Source organism: Ascaphus truei, chromosome 9 (genome assembly GCF_040206685.1).
Source record: "Ascaphus truei isolate aAscTru1 chromosome 9, aAscTru1.hap1, whole genome shotgun sequence".
In the NCBI taxonomy this organism is placed as follows: domain Eukaryota; kingdom Metazoa; phylum Chordata; class Amphibia; order Anura; family Ascaphidae; genus Ascaphus; species Ascaphus truei.
In genome coordinates this window covers 66,141,798-66,160,570 of record NC_134491.1, presented here as the reverse complement: position 1 = coordinate 66,160,570, position 18,773 = coordinate 66,141,798, and the positions used below count along the sequence as shown (strand labels likewise).

The following is an 18,773-nucleotide window of genomic DNA, read 5'->3' as shown; positions in this document are numbered from 1 at the left end:
GATGAGCATACAGATATATATATATATATATATATACATATACATACATACATACAGTGTTCGACAAACCTATACGTTTGCACGCCCCGGGCGAGTGGATTTAACATTGTGGCGAGCTCCTATTGGCCCAAGCAGCACACGTGTGGTACTAGGTGGCGAGTAGATTTTTTTGTTCGGCGAGTAGATTTTTTGGTCATTTGTCGACATATATATATAATATATAATATATATATATATATATATATATATATATATATATATATAATTTGGTATGTTTTGGAGCTTGCTGGAATTCTGTGTTTATTCACTTTTTTTCCAGCTGGGCTCAGCTGTTTAGAGGTTAGCGGCCCCTCCCCCAGGGTTTAAGCTCGCCCCTGCACACTTTCCAAGTTAGCAGGTCTTGTTCATGCTGCTAGGTTTGGACAGATCAAATGTGATCATTCTCCCTCCAAATATGGGAGTAAATGAGAATTGTTATCAGGTTGTGTTAGGACCTGCTAATTTGGTTGTGCCTTGATGTGGCTTGCAGGCTTATAATGCTTTGGCCAAAGAGTTTAACTAAATTACCATTTTTCAAGAGAATATATAGGTATTTCACTGTGTATTTTTGTCATATTGGATATGCCTTTGGGCTTTTGTTGTATATAATATAATACACACATACACACACACACACACACACACATACAGATAATGTCGGTATGGCTGTGGGTCGACTGAGCTTTTATGTTTATAACTTTTGATGCATTTCAGGATGAAATCTGGCAATTTTGTAGAGATTTTTCCCATTATTACTCATAATGTTCTATTAACGTGTTTTTTAATGAAGTTGTGTGTGTGTGTTGCAAAGCTTCAACCCTTCTCGATCCACTGCTGCATGAAGCCTCCCCAGGATCTGCCCCGTTACTGCGGTTTCATAAACATACACACTGGTTTCTGACAGGGAAGGTGTTCACTAATACAGTTTTTGTTTCCTCTCTTTTTCCCCAAAGTTAAGGATATAATAAATGAATTCGGTAAATACACCTGTGCTTCTGTTTTTCAGGGTTTTCTGAAGCCACAGCTATTGGAAACGAGTTCACATTCCGGGAGTTCCCACGGAGGATCCAGCCGAGAGAACTGGGAAAGCGGATGTTGTATCGGGATCACACCATGACCGGCTGGTAACAATCGTCTTTCCGTTGGTTCTAATTATAACTTTTTTTTTGCCCTATTAATTTACCGGTTCCTGTTCACTCGGAGAGGCTTAAAAAGGTGCAGGTCCAAATTTACTAAGCTGTCTTCTAATAATATAATAGTGTATGCAGCACTGTACATAGGATTCTGCTCGGTAGAGCTTACAATCTAATTTTGATGCATGAGGCACAGAGAGATAAAGTGACCTGCCCAAGGTCACACGGAGCTGACACGGAGATTCAAACTGGGTTCACCCACTTAGGAGACAGTGACATAACAATTGAGATAATCCTACAGCTATAAGACACCTTTCAGAGCAGGAAAAACATATAGCCCGTTCACTTCCAGTGTGTTCCAGTGTCGGAAGGTGTCTTGTGGCAAAAGACCACTTAGTGAATATGGGCCTGAATCACAAAACATTTTGTAAACCACATAATGCAATTGTCTTTTTTTAAAGGTGCAGCCCCACGTAGCCAACCCGTACAAACTACCTTTTGTAAAGAATGTAACAATTGGCTTCCTTAAACAAATGTAACCATTCTAAAAGAAGGAATTTCTTTCCCCTTATGAGATATCATTAGATGATATGTCACTGGAGTTTTTTGTTTGCCTTCCTCTAGATCAATATACTATAAGTACAAATATAGGATAAAGTATCTAAATTTAGCATAGGTTGAACTTGATGGAAGTATGTCTTTTTTTCAACCTCATTAACTATGTAAAAGCAAAGATTTGGGCTACTTGCATGTGAAATATTAGGTGTCCAGGAGGTTAAAATGGAGCTCTCCCCAGAGCCCAGTGCAGTCTAAAGGTTACGACACCTCCGGCGCTAAAAATGAGGAAAATCCTGATTTTGGAAATGAAAGAAACCTGATTAAAAAAAGGACAGGACATGCTCAGGGGACCAGATATTAACATTATATGAGTTAAACTCATATAGACTTCTCGGGGGATTTTTTACTTTAAGCACTGACGGGTTTAGGCCTCGTTCAGGGTGCCGGAGGCAGGAGTTGGAGGGCGGGCGTTCGGGGGGGAGGGCGGCAGTCTGCTGGGCGATGTGTGTTCATCCTCCCAGCAGACTGTTTCAGGAGTTGAGGAGGCGGGGAGGGGGCGGGGCTACAGAGGGGGAGGGGGCGGGGCTACAGACGGCAGCTTAAGGATCCAAGTTGCAGTCTTGAAATCATTCTCAAGAATGATTTCATTGGCTGCCGAGGTCTCTGTGACGCTGCTGCAGCTTCAAAAAACGAATTTTTCGTTTATTGAAACTGTAGCCAGCGTCAACTCCGGGCTTCGGAGACAGGGCAGCTGCTACCCTGACAACCACAGTTCACTTTAAATACATTGTATCCCACGGCAGCTCGCACGGCAGCACGCCCTCCCTCCGAAGCCTGCACCCTGAACAAGGCCTTAGAAGAGATACTCATAGATAGACGAGGGGTGGGCAACTGCAGTCCTCAAGGGCCACCAACAGGTCAGGTTTTAAGGATATCCCTGCCTCAGCACAGGTGACTCAATCACTCCCTGCTTCAGCACAGGTGGCTCAATCAGTGGCTCAGTCTGAGTCACTGCTTGAGCCACCTCTGCTGAAGCAGGGATATCCTGAAAACCTGACCTGTTGCTGGCCCTTGAACTGGATTTGCGTACCCCTGATATAGTGTTATTTCTGCTATTTTGCCTGTTTCTAGGAGACGTTGGTGTATAGCGCAATGTAATTTCTCCATTTACAAGAGGTGTTAGTACTGTAGATAGGGACAATGAGCACAGTGTGATAACACATCTTATGCGTCTGCGTAGGAGATATTGCCTTATATTGTTGTGCAATGTTATTCATAAGAGACGCCATGTACCGCATGCAAGAAGAAGAATACATGTTTGCAATGTAATGTAGGGAGTCCCCAGCACGTTCATTTCAGCCTATAGTTCCTGGAGGTACATGTCGGATTAAGGGGGTACAGGTAAGTCCACATATTTAATTGCCCCCTGTCACGCGGGCCAATAGGAAGCCGCGACGAATGACGTTGCAGTTTCCTATTGGCCCGTGTGACAAATTGAAATTGCCATTTTGTTTCCCCTTGAGGGAACGGTGCTGGCTCTACCTTTTTACAGGTATGTATCTCAGGAACCAGGGGGTCTCCAGAGGAGAGTGGACTGCTCCTTTAAGTACCACAGGGGCGCCACTTTGCTAAAGTTCCCCGGGGGCGCAAACCAGTGCGAAAAAACATCACCCGATTTATGAAGGAACACGCCCCATAAGAAGCAGTGCCCCAGTTTTGCAGCCGAGAGACACTTACATAGGTCCGAAAGGTGTCTTCTGGCATAGCGCCGTGTAGTGAATATGCCCTTACTTGCATGTGTTGATAGAAGCCACTATGCAGCCAGGGTTGGTTATCATTATGATGGACAGTGGAAACATGAGAATACGTTATATTGTTTATGAAATAGTTCACAAGAGGTTGGTGTCTGCACTTTTTCTTTGCACCAGGGCCTACAAAACGATTGTAGAAGATGACATGAAGTTCCCGCTCATCTACGGAGAAGGGAAGAAGGTGCGTGTGTAAAGCGCTAGCCACGCAATAGAGAACCATTGTTTAGCATGACTTGAAAATAATATTTAAAAGGAGAACTATAACTAACCTCATATCCCACCCAGTTCCTGAGCTGGTGAAATGACTGTGATTACGGTCCTGGTTTTTAAAGGGTATTTAAATGGGGATCCTATAAATAGATGTCGCCGTTTCCCGTGAGCCTGAGATTTGGCCACCATTTTGCTTGCCCTGAGGGAAATTTAAACCCTGTACCTCAGGGACTGGGGGTCCTCGGAGCTGAAAACAATGGCATTTGGCCCGAGCACCCCCAGTCCCCCCCCCCCCCAACAGAAAAACATTGGGGGGAGAGGGAGAGCAGAGCAGGAGGAGCTGCGCTTTTAAATGATGCACATAAGATAGTCTACGCAACATTTTATCCATATATCCCCTTTTAAAGCGCAGTAATTACAAGGGTATGTATATACAGTATGATATAGATAGATATATATATATATACACACACACACACACACACACACACACACACTCTGTAAGGATCCATAGAGATCCTATATACCAGCACAGCACAAGAGATAATCTCCCCCCCTCCCCCCCCCCGGGACCGAAACATCGGGCATATGTGTGCATTTTGTAATTGGATCTCTAGGGATCCTTACAGATGTAACTATTTACCCTTTACCGTGCACCACACTTACCTCTGCTGAGGCCTCTCTCTTCTCTCTCTCATCCAAAAAAGCCTGGAGCTAGTCCCATAAATAATGTAAACAAATGGTACCATCCAGCAGGGCAGCACGTTCTGTTGCCCTGCTGGATGGTAACGTACTATATATACAGTCCTATATATACAGTCCTATATATACAGTCCACTGTAAGTGTTTATTATTCCCATGTTTTGGAAGAATAAACCGTTTGGAGTGACAGTGGACTGCCTATACATGTTTTATTTTTCTATACTGTATATATACACCAAGTGGCAGCTTCTATATGAGCACCCTGTTCTACTATCTTCATAGCCGTCATGATACGCCCTCAAACTACGGTATGAGGAAAACAAAATATATATATGAGAGAGATTTATATAAATATATACATTTCAAATAGATGTATAAGTCATATTTATCAATTATTGAAATATATATTTGTTTAAAGAGATACAGTATATAGATTTTTTTTTCATTAAATATTTTGTATTTTTTGGTACGTCCTATAAGTGCTTCTTTTTGTTCTCTGTGTGTTCCAATTCCTCCTCTATGAACCCAGCCAAGACTATTGTGTGTTGGTCTTGACACACACAAACAAATATTTAGTGATGAACAGGAAGATATGGATGTAACAAGGTGGCCACTTAAAGGCAAAATCCTTCTCAAAAACACCGGAAACCAAAGTAATCAGGGCCCTGGCTTTATGTATTTGTATTTCACCTTCGATCTCCCAGTATACACATTAGGCCTCGGATATAGTGGAAGTGTGCGACAGAGCGCATTGCGTCGGGCACGCCCGTTGCCCGAGCGATCTGTGGACTCTGATAGCTCGCGACGGGGAGGCGTGACGTCACGAGGCTGGTTCGCCCTCATTGGATGAACCGCTCACGTGACCCGGCCGTCGTGCGACAAAATCAAAAAAATTTGCCGGCTCAGAATTGTGCCACGCAGTTGCTCTTCATCGCTCGCGCCACTATGGCCGGCCCTATAGAGCTGCTGCATTTTGTTCAGCGCTCGCCCTATGGACGCAGCCTTAGGTAGCAAAAGCATCATTCCCTTAGATGCTGCCAGATTCCTTTACTGGTGGCTGCTTAAATCAAAGAAGTCAAGAGTAGCAAGTCGTACACAAGTATTAACCTGTTCATTGTTACCCAGTGCTACAGTAATTGGGAGGCACAATGACTGAAGATGTCTCCTGTTTTCTGGTGACAGGCTCGAGTTATGGCCACCATCGGGGTGACCCGGGGACTTGGGGATCATGATCTTAAGGTGTATAACTCCAACATCTACATCAAGCCTTTTCTGTCGTGTGTCCCTGAGGTACGTTAACAAGTCTGCATAACCTGCTGGAAACACTAATGTGCATCTACAGTACCACTAAGAATAATTTGTTGGTCTCAAAATAGTGCTAGCAAAGTACACAGCGCTGTGCATAGAATTTTGTTGGCAGACACAATGAGTCCTTTATCCAAAGGGCTTACATTCCAATGTTGGTGCCTGTGGTGCAGGGAGATAGTCACACCCTCCTACTGTACCTGCAGTATTAACAGATACACTACATGTTTTGGGATGCTAGGTTTTTTTGTGTGTGTGGTGAGCTGCATAGGTTAGGGGATTACTTGGAAGTACAGTACCTCCAAACAGCAGGAGTAGAGGAACTACGGTGGTACCTATATTTATTTGCAGAATGTTGGTGGGTCTGGCTAATGTGACTTGCCCAAGGTCACAAGGCTCTGATGCTGGGATTGAAACACGGGTGGTGCTCTTCCCAGTAAACTACTCCTTCATTCCCACCAGTCGATCCATGAGATTCTCATAGTGTCGCATTTTAGAAGCTGCTCGGGTCCTGGAGAAGTTTAGCTTAGTTGTGGATTTTAACCCTTTTGTTGTTGCAACATCTACAGTATATATCTCTTAGAACTATGGCAGATTCATTAACTGAAAAATACAAAAAGCATTTCGTGTATAAACCCATCAAGATGATTAATTCCTAACACATTGTAATTACTGGCAAAAGGAGAGGGCAGTTGGATGGCTGGAATGTCCTTCACTATATGTTTGACAATGGATTCTTCCCCCCTGCAGGTGAGAGTTTATGACCTCACGGAATGTGAACACAGTGTCGATGATGTCATGGTGATGGGCACAGATGGGCTGTGGGATGTCATTAGTGACCGAGAAGTGGCAGATATTGTTCAAAGCGTTTTTGCAACTCAACAGACTGACCTACCTAACAGGTAAGTGCATATGTGGTGTGTTTCATTCGAACTGTGCATGTATAAGCCTGTGATGTGACATTAATCAACCAACGTCTATGGTCCAGTCACGCAGACTTTATTTTGCGACTTGCATGGTCATGCTCAGAAAATAAAAATGTCTGCCCCTGTAAATTTTCTAAGTCCCAATATGGATTTTAAAATCAGTATTTCTCAAAAACGGTCATGTGCATTCGCTTGCTTTGTAAGGGCTGTCAGCCATTGCTGACCCTCCCATTCAATTATGGTCCTGCTGCCAGAACCCTGAAGGGATCACATGATCACTCCAAACAGAAGTCACATGATCCACCAGTGTCCATGGATGTGGCAGGACCCTCTGGCACGGAAGGGGTTAAGGCAGCATTTCCCGGTGCTCGTTTTTTTCATCTCTGGTACTGCAGAATCCTGTGACACAAAATGACGGTGAGGTCAGGGATCGACTCAGCAGCCAATGGAAAAGCTGCGTCTTTCTACTGGGGACCCTGCTGCCATGTTTTTCTTTTAAATCAAAAACATCACACAAAAACTACAGATATCTAGGGGATCGGGGAATCACAGAGGAGCTCCAGGGAACACCCAAGTTACATTTTAAAGAAATTACATTTGTGGGGGTGGGGGGTGAATACTCCTTTAAGGGTCACGAGTGGAAATGCATCTGTAAGGTGTAATTTGTCTTGCAGGTATAACCGTGCTGCACAAGAGCTGGTCCTTCAAACTAGGGGAGTTCTGAAAGGGAACAGCTGGAAACAAGCGAATGATAAACTGGGCTCTGGCGATGATATTTCTGTGTTTGTTATTCCACTGGCTGGACATAGCAGCTGAAGTCAGCCCTATGAAGTAGACAAAAGTGCACCCCTTATGGGTACTAGTTACAATTAAGTTGCATTCCCACTTACTAACCTATATTGGGTTTGAAGCAAACTGAAAGCACTTAAACAAGGAACAACTTTCAAAGGACTTTTTACAACACCCGTTTGTATTTAAATATACATATTACAGGTTTGAAAATCCTTAAAGCCTCACTGCAAAAAGAACCCGCTACATTATGGACTGTAAAATGCACACTGCGTTCATTTGATGCTCAAACTTAACCAAGACGAAAATGCTGCAGAGACCCCAATGTTGCAGTGATCAGAGACGGGCCGCAAAGCAGAAAATTCACAGCGACAAACATTTTATTTTACGTGAATATTTATTACCAGTGGATTTTACAATGAAGTCTGCAGTGACCAGAAGAAATAAAAAGTGACATGAGAAACGTTTTTGGGTTCTGTTAGATGTAACTGTGCATTTTAAATTGAACGTAAGTTGAACTCGATGGACATTTTCTCTTTTTCAACCTCATCTACCATGTAACATACATATATAGATATATAGAGAGATATTGATTTGGAGCTGATCTAGTCTTCAGCACTGGGAAGTTGTTTCACAGCAAATCGAATAAGGACCACAGTGTATTAACACTATCAGGTTGCCTGTCCTACCCAGCTTTGTTTATAAGAAGCAAAAACAAGGATACTTTTCTCTCAGGGAATCATTAAAGAGAATAGTTTTTTTTTATTTATGCTACAGCTCTCTCCTCCACAGTGCATTATGTTTCAGAGGCATCTGTGCAGCCACCTCTGGAGTAAAATCCTGGTAACATTCCGTATTAATGCTACAGAAATATCTTGTATTTACACACCTTCCATTTCTACAGCACTTTACAATCGTACTTTACAAGCCTTGGTGCAGCCACCCCTAGGTTAGCACCCCACATGTTTCCCTTCAAAGGAATAAATGATCAATGAAATGTTACTTGGCTAGAAAAAGTCTAATTTAACAAAATGCTAGGTTGATTCATTACCACATGTACACAGACATACTATGCACATATATAGAATTTGCACTTTGTCAATTTGTTCATGAAGGGTTAACTGCTCATTTCTTCACAGGCCTCCCCCACCCCTCCCAAAATATCTAAATTAGGGCGTTGCTGGTTATGCATATGTGGCTCTGTAAAGAATATTTTTTTGAAAATGAATTAAAAGAATGCATTGCGTCCAGCAAAATAAATTTGTCGCCTACAATCATTATTGTCGGATATTGGTTAATCTCATTGATGTTCTTACATTTGGAGCACGTTTTCCTATTCTGCTTAAGGAGCGCGGCAGGTTCATACATAATGAATTGTTTGCGTCAGCTGGCATTTGTATTTTACATTTAAAACCAGAGACAACATGAAATACAGACAGAGCTCAGTGCACATCCAGTGAAACTTATACACGGTACAGTGCCTAAATATATATGTATAGATATCTATTAAATAAAATGGTCTTTTAGTTTAACATTTTGGCCAAAGTGTTGTAAGCCCCTGAGCCACTACACGGCAGACCACATCTCAAGGGTCCCTAACACTAATATAAATTCTTAATAACCTGTGCATTACCAGGAAGAATGATTTATAATAAATCTGTCAAAATTAGTTGCATAGTTCTAAGTCTGATTGAAGCTTTTATTAACCTGTACATTACCAGGAAAAGCACTCTGTATTAGATTTGTCACAATCATACTGCAAGCAAGCAAGTTCCCCTGAGAGTGGGAGATGCTATGGAGTGAGCTTTTAACCATTTAAATGTGGGAGGGGGTGAGCTTCAATTAGCTGATTGGAGGGTGGCAACCTCCTACCTAAGACTAGCTGAACAAGAATTGTAAAACATACAGGATACCTACAAGCTCATATTGAACCCCCAAAATAACCACAACATATATATAAGCATATAAGTGTCACAGAGGAGTGCTACTGAGCATGGCAATATATATTTAAAACCAGAGATAAAATGGTCTTTTCGTTTAACATTTTGGCTAAAGTGTTGTAAGCCCCTGAGCCTAATTGAAGCTCACCCCCTCCCACATTTAAATGGTTAAAAGCTCACTCCATAGCATCTCCCACTCCCAGGGGAACTTGCTTGCAGTATGATTGTGACAAATCTAATAGAGTGCTTTTCCTGGTAATGTACAGGTTAATAAAAGCTTCAATCAGACTTAGAACTATGCAACTAATTTTGACAGATTTATTATAAATCATTCTTCCTGGTAATGCACAGGTTATTAAGAATTTATATTAGTGTTAGGGACCCTTGAGATGTGGTCTGCTGTGTAGTGGCTCAGGGGCTTACAACACTTTGGCCAAAATGTTAAACTAAAAGACCATTTTATTTAATAGATATCTATACATATATATTTAGGCACTGTACCGTGTATAAGTTTCACTGGATGTGCACTGAGCTCTGTCTGTGTTTCATGTTCTGTCTCTGGTTCTAAATATATATTGCCATGCACAGTAGCACTCCTCTGTGACACTTATATGCTTATATATATGTTGTGGTTATTTTGGGGATTCAATATGAGCTTGTAGGTGTCCTGTAGGATTTGTATTTTACACCAAGAAAAGCTTGGCAGACAACTTTGTGGAGCATGCTTGCAATTATTTATACATATCCTTTACATTTTTACACCACCGAAAACATCCAAACTCCGCCTCCAACATCATTTCTATGTGAAAAAGAAGTTGCCGCACAACACATCACAGTCTGGATTTACCAAGACGCATTCATTTGTTACTCTTCTGTGTAGGGATGTACCCGGTCCAAAAAAACTTGCTAGGTAACCGGTACCTGGTACCCCCAAAAAAATTATAATTACCCGGCCAGATAGTTTTGACTTACCTCCAGGCGGTGGAGGATGAGGACCACGGCGGAGGGTGAGGAGGACCACAGCGACATCCTGGTGGCAGTGGGAGCAGAAGAACATATGACTGGAGCAGAAGCATTACTATTGGACAGCCGGGGATGAGCGCACCCCAGCGGTCCGACCCAGAAGTCTTCCGACTTCCGGTGCAGCTCCTCCTCGGCTATCCAATAGTAACACTCCTGCTTCGGTCACATATCCCTCTGCTCGCACCGGCACAGGCTGTGAAGGATGTCGTCCTCTGCTGCCACCGCCTGAAGGATGTCTACCGCTGCTCCCACCGCCACCAGGATGTCGGTATGGACCTCCGCCGCCGGCTACAGGTAAGTCTCTTCTGCTGCTCTGCTCCTGTCGTTCTCCAAGAGGACCGAGGGAGCAGAACGGAAATTACCCGGCACCGGGCCCCAGCGCCTTGGGCCGGTTCCGGGTAATTTCCAGGTACTTTAAATATGGCCGGGTACCGGGTAATTTCCTGGTACCCGATACATCACTACTTCTGTGCATTACTTTTTTTATATACGCAGTAAAAATTGATTTTTTTTCCCTTCAAATTTTGATAATACAGTATTTATTTATTTATTTATTTTATAAAATATTTTACCAGGAAGTAATACATTGAGAGTTACCTCTCGTTTTCAAGTATGTCCTGGGCATAGAGTTAAGACAAATACATGTTTACAAATACAGTTACATAATGAGCAGGGTATACATTATATAGATACATAGCATGACATAAAATACAGATATACAAATATAACATAACACACATAGAAACTGACATACACAGAAAACACATTACAATATGAATTCAGATGCAAATCCCCACACGATCATTTTTATTATAATCTCAAGATTCACCAGAGTCAGGTATTATCTTACATTGCGTTTAATTACATTCTAGTTGTTTCCAGTGTGTTGGGAATACAACCAGACAATTGAAATTTGACAACCTTAAAGAAAAAGAACCCACACCTCTCTTCACTTTTAAGAAATGCTTGTTTCATAGGCCCCATGGTAATGTGTACCTTATATGCGCTGTTCTAAATTTGATCGGTCTGAGAAATTAAGCCCCCTTCTGATTCTACTAATTATTTGAGGCCCTTGTATGTGAGTAGTTGAGGACAGAGCAAGGTCACAAAATATTCCTTCTAACCAGTATGGTGCACAGTACAGTATTTCATTGGAAATCCCCATGTTGGTTATCTGAAGTTACCAAGCGAGTACTGTTTAACTGCAACTGTAAGTCATTTGTATATGTAATGTGTATTTATTTCAAAGGATGTGGTTAGACTGTGCAGATCATCCTTTACCAATTAGCCTGTACTTTGTTTTATAAAGTATGAAAGGGCTCACATTTTTCAATGCCTGTAGATTGCAAAGATTACTAGACACATTCACTGTGCAGGTGCATAGCTTGCATCTTTCCTGTCGTTTTTATACTTCGTCATCTAAATAACAAATGGAGGAACCCAGTTATTGTAGGGTGTGCTCCTTGAAGATTCGGGTAACATAGAGAACAAGACTAGGGGAGACTAATAGAAACTGTAGGAATAAATTAGAGTGTATTCGTTAGAGCATGGATGCTTAACACTAGTCCTCAAGCGCGCCCCCCCACCCCCCCTCAACAGGTACATTTTTCAGGATATCCTAGCTTCAGCACAGGTGGCTCAAATAATCCCTGCTTCAGCACAGGTGGTTCAATCAGGGGCTTAATCGAAGACTGAGGCTCTGCATGAGTCACCTGTGCTGAAGCTGCGATATCCTTAAAACCTGACCTGTTGGGGGGGTGGGGGGGCTTGAAAACTGAAGATGAGCACCCCTGGGTTAGAATTGTATACTTCATAGGGTGCTTGGTGGTTGTTGAGTGGGATAGAGTTCCAGAGGTAGGGTGCAGCATGTGAGAAGAGTTGTAGGCATGAAAGAGATATAGCAACACAGGATAGAGAAGACAGGACTGAGCAGAGTGTAGATAGCAAGATATAAAAGTAGAGCTATTGGGGGGTGGAGAGCCTCGAAAGAGAAGAATTTTGTGGTGAATGCAGAGTTTAATAGGGAGCCATCAGTTTTCAGGAGGAGAGAAGCAGAGACTGATTAAGAGGAGAGGGAGGTTAGCCTCAGATTGGCATTTTGAATGGGTTGATGGGTAGAAAGATGGGAGGTCAGTAATGAGAAGGTTGCAGTAGTCCAGACGGTAGAGAACAAGGGCATGCATTAACATGTTAATAGTAAAACAGGCTTTAGAAACTGGGTGGATTGTAGTGTTGCCGATGGTGTTGGAAAAGAGCAGAATGGGCCTGGACTTAGACCAGCTCTGTTTTTGACATATTGTGTTTATGGTGTCTTGCTGCCATCCAGGATTAGATTGCAGCGAGACAGTTGCAGACCTGGAACTGTACTGCAGAGGCGAGGTGCGGTGCAGATAGATACAGTTGTGTGTCATTTGCCTACAGGTGATAATTGAAGCCAAAATAAGGTAACCAAGGAAAAGTATGTAGAGAGAAAATAGTAAAGATCAAAGAACTGAGCCTTGAGATACACAAACATAAATGAACCGAGGCAGAATAGGAAACTGAGGGAGAGGAGGAACAATGAGAAAGGTAGGAAGAAAGCCAGGAGAGGACTTTGTCCTCCAAGAGATGGTTGTCCGTGTTGAAGGCTGCAGACAGGTCAAGTAGAATAAGAATGGAGTTAATTCCTTGGGATTTACCTATGTGGGATGCATTTGCTACTTTGGTCAATGCTGTTTCAACAGTGAACTGTGCAAAAACCCAAATACCATGACTGTGCCAATGAGGAGTAGGAGAGAAGGAAGAGTGCAATCTCTGCAGCAGAATCAGAGAGCCAAGTTTTAGTCAGAGCAAGGAGATTTAGGGAGTGAGAAAAAGTCCTGCACAGTTAGGACCTTGATAGAAAGGGAGCGGGCATTCCAGAGGGCGCGTGGAAAAAGGGGGCGGAATATGAGGTTATGAAGGTTACAGTTGGTAGCAGAGATAGGAGATAAGCAAGGACAAGTAGGAATATGGAAGTGGCCAGGGTTATGATAAATATCTCCAGCAGCAAGTAGCAGAAGTAGGGATAGAGAAAGGAGGCGAGATTGGGAATTTTAGGGGGTCTCTGCATTATGCTGTAAAGGGAGGGGGCAGTGGATGTAATGAATGTAGAAAGGAGAAGAGTTCATGATGAGAACAGAGGAGAGATGGTGCAGTGTATATGAGCATTTCATAAGCAGAGTTGAGACTGAAAGGAGTGTTATAAGGGAGCCAGTGGGGCTGTAGAGAACTATGTGAAAGAAAAAAGTGAAGCAGGTTACAAAGACCATGCAAAAGTATTATTCTTTTGGTTTAAGGTAAACTGAAGCATGCATGAATTTCTCTGTAACCAAAGGCAAGGCTTTTGTAATTCTGCTTAACTCCATATTGTATGCCACATTTTACCCGGTATCACTGTAGAATGAAACGTGTTAATTGTTAGAACTCCCGAAAATCCGATTGGTCTGTGTCCTTTCTACCATTGTATACTGTATCTATTATATCTGCAAATTATCCAAAAGGATGTAGATATAAATTGTATGTAATTCCATCTCTGTTTATTCATAGTATGTTTAGTACTCCCCATTACAACCACTAGGCGGCGGTAGATGATAAAAATAAAAAAAAGGACACGCCCACATATACATCTTGCATAGCGAGGACAGTGTACGCAGCACTGTACATAGAATTTTTGCAGGCACGGATGGGAGATCGTGATAGGTCACAAGGAGCTGACACCAGGAGTTGAACCAAGCTCTCCTGCACACGCAATGTAATTGTTCTTCAAAGTAAGTGAATTTACTCACTGAGCCACAGATACCATATTATACATTAAACATAACGTGTAACATTCTAGTAGTCCTGGAGAAGTGTGGATTGATTGTAGGTATTGTAAGCTAGCCGAGGGCTCATCATTGATGAAATTACATACAGACCGTAAAAGATGACAATGCATAAAGAACAGACCTGTGCGGTGTGCAAAGCCCCGTACATGCTATTACATCTATGATGAACTGTCTATTAAATGTTATCACAACAAATAATGGTGGAGGGTTTTTGCCACTTTTTTACCCACCGTAACGTATTTAATGTGTGGCTGAAAATCACCCCAGCTTCAAATTGCAAAGCCAATATAACCAGCCTCACACTGGTAAGACTCAAAAAGGTCGAAAAAAAGCCGTCTGCAAATAGGTTTACTGGTTCTGCACTTCTTTAACCCAGGCTGTGCTGAAAAGCTGTGTAATAGAGCATCCATAAGCTTATAGGAATCCATGTTAAAATGGACATGAAGTAGAAGGTGGCACTGTGTACTCATTTGCATGTCATTACCCAGAATCCCTGTCTGCAGTGAAAGCACTTTATGCTAGGAGCTAATGGTGAAAAGCAGACGTTGCGGACCTGTCTCAGGCATGAATGCGCTCACAGGTGCGATTTTTATTTGCACAACATTTAACAAATCTATACATATAAGCACACACACACACACACACACACAGTCACACACACACACACACACACACACGTGGATGAAAGCCGTATGAATGGTTAGCTGAATCACTTTGCTGTGCTCTCTGCTGCTCACGTAGTTTACCTGCCTCCACCAGCTTGAGCTGACGTATCGGATGCCGATGATGATTCTGCCCAGAGCTGGCAAGGCAGTAGTTTGTATAGTTATCTCCATGGGCAAACACCACTGCCCCCTAACTACACAAACTACTACCTCAGCCAGACGGCTGGGCGGTCTCCGCATGAAGAACGTCCCATTTCTGGCTATCGACATCTCTGACGGGTGTTCTTCTAATCCTAGATTAAATAGAATAGGTTAAATCGGGAGCGCAAACTGGGGGGTGCGAGATTTTTTTTGGGTGGGGGGGGGGGGGGCGTGGGTGGTTGCAGAGGTCCCACGCTCTTCCCCAAGGCATTTAAATTAAATGCGGGGGGCCTGTGCTAAGCCTCTGCAGCCCTCTACTTACCGAGGTTCAGCCGGCTTCAGGACGCGTGACCATGGCGACGCGGCGTCAAGGTTGCCATGGTAACGTGGCGTCATTTGATGCCGCACCGAGGTAAGGTGGGGCACGAAAAATGGAGGAGAGCAGGCGGGGGGGGGGGGGAGGGGGGGTTGGGCAACAAGGAAAGTTTGCGCAACTCTGGGTTAAATGGGCAGGTCTCATATAGCCAGTAACAATCAGTATCATTATCTTCTCCGTCTGACCCTGCAGCTTAATTACATTATAAATAATAGCAGTAGTCACATATCCTTCCTTTGACAATTTCCTCAAACAACTACAAACAACATATGCCCCTATAATATATTGCATATCCTTTCGCCATTCCCACTGTAACTCATCATGCTATAAATTGTATATAAATCTCTGACTTGCTGTACTACTTCCCGACCTGAAAAAGGGCCCTGTGCGGTTACAAAGCTTGTACAACTTTTATTGATGCAATAAAAAAGGTATCATACTACCAATTTATTTCTCAAATTAACTTCCTCTAGAATGATGATCGCCCTTACCCTATATAGTGCCGGAGGTACGGCAGCACCAGATTGCCACGTGCACTACAGCATTGGCAGGCAGGTGATCGCTCGGGGACAGAAAATATAGTGCAAGGAGCACAAATTCTGTTTCGATTGGGCCCATGGATACTTACCTTTTGCCACCTGGGCCGCCTGCAGCGTCAAATGCCGCTGTGACAACACATTTCCATGACAACGCAACACCATGTGACGTTACAGCATCATTTGACGCAGCGATGCTACAGAAGGGCGAGGGCGGCACGAAGGAGAAGGCAAGAGACCTTTCCAAAGGCCCAGTCTCTCCCCTGCAATCAGGGGGGAAGGGAGTGGAGCCTCTGTATATGGGGGAAAAAAGAGAACAAAAAACGGAAAATTGGCCGCCCTAGGCCTGGTCATAATGGGAAATCCGCCACTTACCGCCATGTATGTCTACAGGGCCTCTGGGGTACTAGTGCCCATGATGTACGTGGAACTAATAAAGGCTAATTTAACGTTACATATTTGTATCTTGTGAAAAATGAAATGTGTTGCTATTCTCCATGATCACTGGATTCAAGCAGATCTGCTACTTCTCCTATTTGACTAATGAGTTCTTCATAGTCACATTACAAACAGCTAAGGGGTTAAAAGCGCTCACGCTCCCTGCTATGACTCAGCCATTGGTTCTGCAAAGAAGAAAGATGTTGCTGTGATGGACAGCCCGTTCAGCCAGTGGCAGAGGCTGCATCCGTTAAAATCCAGACTCCCAGCCAATAAGCAAGGTGGGGTGGGCCCTCGCTGGGTTAGGTTGCCTCTCGCCCTGCCACGCGTGCACCAAGCAGCTCTGATGCAGCTACAGACTAGGCCTGCAAATGACATGGGAATAATGAATGCCTGTGGAAGCACAGTCACTGTGCTGCTTCATGTTATACATGGACACAACTACACGGCACGCTATGTAACACAATCAAGGATGTCAGTCTTCTACCAAGCAATAACCAGGAGCATTATGGCTATGTTGTATATGTACAATATTTATATACATTGTAGATTATTAGAATAATTTATAAAGCTTTAGAGTATTCCACAGCATCGCAGGAGTGTGAAGATGTATATGTATATATATTTCACATGTATATACATGTAGATCATTATTAACATTCATTTACAAGGCGTTAGTATAGTCTATAGCACAACGGAGGTATGAAATATATATATATATATATACACATACACACACACATCTGTTATACATATGTTCACGTACATATATAGACTACATTATATGATATATTATACATTATACATGTATACATACACAAGATACAGCCATGGTACATGGGATTGGATTACGAGCACAGACTACACGTGGTTATTAAAATGCTTCTGTCGTATATAGTACGGTTTGTAAAAACAACGCTAAACATACGCAGGCACAAGAATACCTTGTCTGACAAGCTTACACTCAGTGCCTGAAGCACAAGGAAATAACGTTATCGGCCCAAGGTCACGCACAGCCTCCATTCCTTGTCCGCTCGTATGTTTCGTGTATGACGCAAAGACGATGCATTCTGGCAAATGAATATTGTTCCCTCGTTTCATGCTATACAACATGTGGGATATTCATTTAATGGGCTCGCCGCATGTTCGCACAGAGCCGTCCGCAGCGCACATGGCTAACCCATGAATAGTAATGTGTTATAGCCACTATGAGACGGACCACGAAACACTGCTTTGCTAAGCACTACATATCTCAGCAGCATTATGATGGGGCTGCATTGTGGCCCGTGAGAACACGTGCTAAGATGACAGGCAATGTAGTAAGATACTCACCTAAGATCTGCCGGCTGTAGGTGGGCTGTGAGAGCTTGCAAGCTGTCCTTTGGAATGACCTCCCCCCTCTCATGCACATTTCCCTTCCCCCCACAGGCATGTCAGAGGGCTGTTCTGCCCTGTGCAGGTATCAGCTTGTGCATAGCTGCGCTGTGCTCTGCAGATCTAGGGCAGCTTCACCCCTATAGTAAATGGCAAACCCTTATTAACCGATTCACTTATTGCTTTCTCCAGTGCCCCAAAAAATGCATCCCCAGCCCTATCCGTGACGCAATATGGCACCGAACCAATGGCAGCTGCCTTCACAGTTAAAGTGATACTACATTTTTTTCCCCTCTCTCTTAAAGGGGTAGAGTCACCAGATAACTGGCCCACCGTCAGAGCGTGCGGAAGCACCCCAGGGTGCACGTGAATGCCTCGTTCTTATTGAAGTTATATAGAAAAATCTCTCCACTGCAAAACCTGGGCAAAAATACTGCACCAGATGTACCAAAGAAATCACATTGGTTTCAATAGATAAAAAATTATTTGATACATTTGGTGCCGATTTTTTATTATTTTTTTACCCCCGAAATAATCAAAATCTATTCTGTCCAACAACTAAATGAACACAGCACCTAGAAGTTGAGAGGCTCTGCATATTATTTATAGCAGAACATATGGTTAATAGAGGCTCTGCATATCATTCTGTATTCTATATATTTCTATGTACCTCTATCATAACTGGACTCACGGCTATTTCCGTTTAATTTATGTGCCATATATATATATATATATATAATCCTCCATGTATCAATATATATATATATTCAGAGCCTCACGTCACTAGAGATGTACATTGAAGTTCAATTTTATAAACATGAGTCAATTTTGTAACAATTTCACGCGAAATAAAACAGCCAAATTTGGCAAATCATATGGTCCCCTGTAAGCAGGGCCGGTGCAAGGCTGTTAGGAGCCCTATGTGGACCTTCAGCCTTGAGCCACCCCACTCCCCCCACCTT

General features: G+C 43.0%; 1 protein-coding gene across 1 annotated transcript in view; it reads left to right on the top strand.

The window, feature by feature from the left end:
- The window catches only part of PPM1J (protein phosphatase, Mg2+/Mn2+ dependent 1J), a 26,539-nt gene extending 17,797 nt beyond the window's left edge, over positions 1-8,742 (top strand). The window contains 6 exon segments of the mRNA XM_075615283.1: positions 1,046-1,064; positions 1,067-1,163; positions 3,659-3,722; positions 5,636-5,743; positions 6,509-6,660; positions 7,359-8,742. Coding sequence (XP_075471398.1) covers positions 1,046-1,064; positions 1,067-1,163; positions 3,659-3,722; positions 5,636-5,743; positions 6,509-6,660; positions 7,359-7,500 — 582 coding nt within the window. The 3' untranslated portion in view covers positions 7,501-8,742.
- Positions 8,743-18,773: the final 10,031 nt, after the last annotated feature.